The sequence below is a fragment of the Morus notabilis genome, unplaced genomic scaffold (assembly GCF_000414095.1).
Source record: "Morus notabilis unplaced genomic scaffold, ASM41409v2 Scaffold1303, whole genome shotgun sequence".
Lineage (NCBI taxonomy): Eukaryota > Viridiplantae > Streptophyta > Magnoliopsida > Rosales > Moraceae > Morus > Morus notabilis.
The window spans coordinates 239,915-243,160 of NW_010365936.1; the positions used below are offsets into that span (position 1 = coordinate 239,915).

The following is a 3,246-nucleotide window of genomic DNA, read 5'->3' on the forward strand; positions in this document are numbered from 1 at the left end:
CCGCTCTTAGGTTTCCACTTCCAGTGCTGATGAAGTTTAACTTGTAGCACTGTTTCTGACATAATGCATGCTCATTTTACCTTCCACCGTATTCCTTCCCCTTTTCCCAGGCTAAAATTGAGTTCTTAAGGAAATAATTGCAAAAATGAAAGAAACCAACAGTTGGGTCTTAATAACTAAATCAGTTGGCCTACTACTTTAGCAACTAGAAAAGAAACACACTAGCACACTAATATTGGACCCTTATCAACAAAATCACCTCGCCTACTACATTAGCAATAACAAAAACATAATAAAATTTTGAAGTAATGTTAATAAGAGTGCAAAGATCTCTTACCAAGCCCCAGAGTTGATGCGAAGACGGGGTTAGTAGGAAGCTGAGTGTGAACATAGTAGAGTAGTGAGGCTGATATTCCCCCTGCCAATAAAGACTTCTGGCTGCCACTCTTCAAATAGCCCATAAGACCACCAACTGCCAAAATAATTAAACCTTTATTTTACAACGATTCGTGTGCACACAAATAAACTTCGAAATACAATCCAGGCCAAACAGACATCAATTATAAACAAAAGTATGTCGCTTTTCTAGCTTTCGACTTGCTAATTCCTGAAGAATAAAAAAATAAATAATTAATTAAAAGACCTCAAAGATCAACTCTGTAGCCATTATCAATACAATCTATAGCTGAGGGAGATCACGGAGTTAATTGAAACCAAACAGTCTCTCTTGGAGAGACCATGCCAAAGAAGCATGAAGCATCTTAAATAATATGAAGGCAAGATTCTGATCTATCTACAATCCACTCGATTTATTTCATTTGTCAAACTAAAACTCACCACTCGAATCGAAATATACCAGTTTCCTACACAGAAAAAACTGGGATTCCTGTTTCTTCTCAATAAATTTCCGCCTGTACAACAACTCTACCGCGAAAGCCAATTCATAACTATGAAGAAAACTAATTCCCTGGGGGGACCTAAGATGATCCCACAAGATAACAAGTAAAAAATTGTCGAAAGCCACAATTTTTAGTTGCTTTTGAAGTTTATGGATCAGACACTTATGTTATTAGAAACAAGAGCTAGCTCGTCACAATTTTCAGGAATTTTGTAGATGCTAAGAATCTAACTTTTCTAAATGACGCTTAACTAAATGATCTCAACCACCCAAAAAACCGAAAAAAAAATAATAATAATCATCCAATCAATTGTCAACACAAACAGAAGAAGAGCAAAATATTTCAATTAAGAACCAGAATTTGTTTTTACCTCCAACGAGGGCAGCATATCCGAGAGTCAACTTCTGAGACATCGACAACGCCATCTTCTTCTCGCTCTTCTCGTGCGATTCGCCGTCACCGTCACCCTTATCGCGATTACTATCACCTCCACGGCCTCCGCCTCCACCGCTGTCGCCGCGATCACCGAATCCGTCACCGTCGCCACCGCCGGTGTCCGACTCAACGCCGGTGCCCGACTCAATCTCTACCTCCTTGTTCTCCGAGTCGACGGTGAAAGTGTTGGACGCTTTGGTGTCGGAGACGATCGCAGCGCAGAGAGGATTTCGGTGTACGGAGCGAAGGCGAGAACTGCCAAAGGAAGTCCCGAACAGCTGATATCTGGCTGTACCGACGGGATTCGATGGCGGAGATGGCAGTCCCGGAGAAATGGCTCTCCCGCAAGAGAATCCGATCTTGGGGTGGAGCAGAAGAGAGGACTGTGAAACGCCAAACAATACCTCCGCCATGTGATTTGGGTTTTTGTTTTCGCTTCTCGTCTCTTCTTTGTTTATTTTAACCCCACCAAAATAAATAAATAAATAAATAACTAAAATATAGTAAAATTTAAGTAAGTTTTCTTAGTATTATTAAAAAAAATGAAATACTAATAATTCTTTATTTTCAACATCCAATTTTTATTAAAGTTGCATGTTTTATATATTATATTCAATTTGATGTGATTTTAACCAACTTTAATGATCATAAACTTTACTGAAGAAAAAATAATCAGAAACTAACTCTAATAGTGGAAAGGAAAGTCTTAAAAATTAAAATCATTGTAAAATATTGTAATATAAAACATAAAGTTTATCGTAATAATCATTAGTAAATCTTAAATTCCGCAAATGTAACTTTTTTTCACATATGTATAACATCATTTATTCATACATGTAATATGTTTTATATGTCCATGTAACATTTAATATTACTTGTGTTTGACAGTATTTATTAAATGTTACATAAATAAATTAAGTGTTATACACGTAAGAATAATATTACATGAGTATGTGAAAAACTTACATTTGTTAGGCTGGTTCAGATGCCAGACTTTAAGAGAATTCCAATAATCATTACGTAAATCTATACCATTTTATGATATTGATATAAGCATATCATCAGTGTAATTCTTACATTTTTTTTTTTTTTTTCCCCCTTTCTATGTTTTGTGAAATTCGTTGGGCTTTTGTTTCTTTTCCGCGTTTTTGAGGAAATTTGATACAATAAAACTCAAGCGTAAAATGACCATTTTATCCTCATTTCCTTGTAAAACCAGAAAACGACTTGTTAGTTTCACACTTGAGAGAGATAAAAGGAATTTTTTCTTTGCGCCTGAGTCCCTTAACTTTTTGACCTTTTGCACTTAGTTTCCATTTTTAAATTTAGATAACTGGACCCCAAACTTTCTTTCTTTTTTTTTTTTGACACTTGGGTTCCTATTTTTATTTAGACAATGCTAAAATTTACATAACGAAATATATATTTTAAACTTTAAAAAATTAACAATATAAATATTTAAATATATTAGTCGAGTGAGTGCACATTGCAACATGTTGACTTTAATCAGATTTATAAGTCACTTGATTATTTATTTATTTATTTATTGATTTAATGAATTTAAAAACAAATAAGTATTTTTAGGGCAGAAATAGTGATAAAGTCAGGGTAGTTAGCACAAACGGTCCTGGACACTTGTGCCAATTATGGAGAGATCAAGAGCCGGCATGCTAACTCCTTGGCCATGCCCACCAAGTTGGTTACGTTATCGCCATCTTCAGCTGCTCCATTTGCATCTCCATAATAAACTCATGTAGCAATATTTCAAGCGAAACTGCTAATGCATTTCAGGTTTGCATCGTTGCTGGGAGCGCGGATGCCATCATTTGCATCGGCAACGTGGTCCTCATTCGGCACAACATCTCTCACCCTTGGCTCAACCATAAAATGCTACAGATCTTCAGGTGGAAGG

General features: G+C 36.0%; 1 protein-coding gene across 1 annotated transcript in view; it reads right to left on the minus strand.

Annotated features, from left to right (window-relative positions):
- LOC21402521 (protein FATTY ACID EXPORT 2, chloroplastic) overlaps positions 1-1,788 on the minus strand; it is a 2,474-nt gene extending 686 nt beyond the window's left edge. The window contains exons 1-2 of the mRNA XM_010108802.2: positions 1,270-1,788; positions 338-472 (exon numbers count right to left, since the gene is read on the minus strand). Coding sequence (XP_010107104.1) covers positions 338-472; positions 1,270-1,747 — 613 coding nt within the window. The 5' untranslated portion in view covers positions 1,748-1,788. The remainder of the gene's footprint in view (positions 1-337; positions 473-1,269) is intronic.
- Between the last annotated feature and the right edge of the window lie 1,458 nt (positions 1,789-3,246).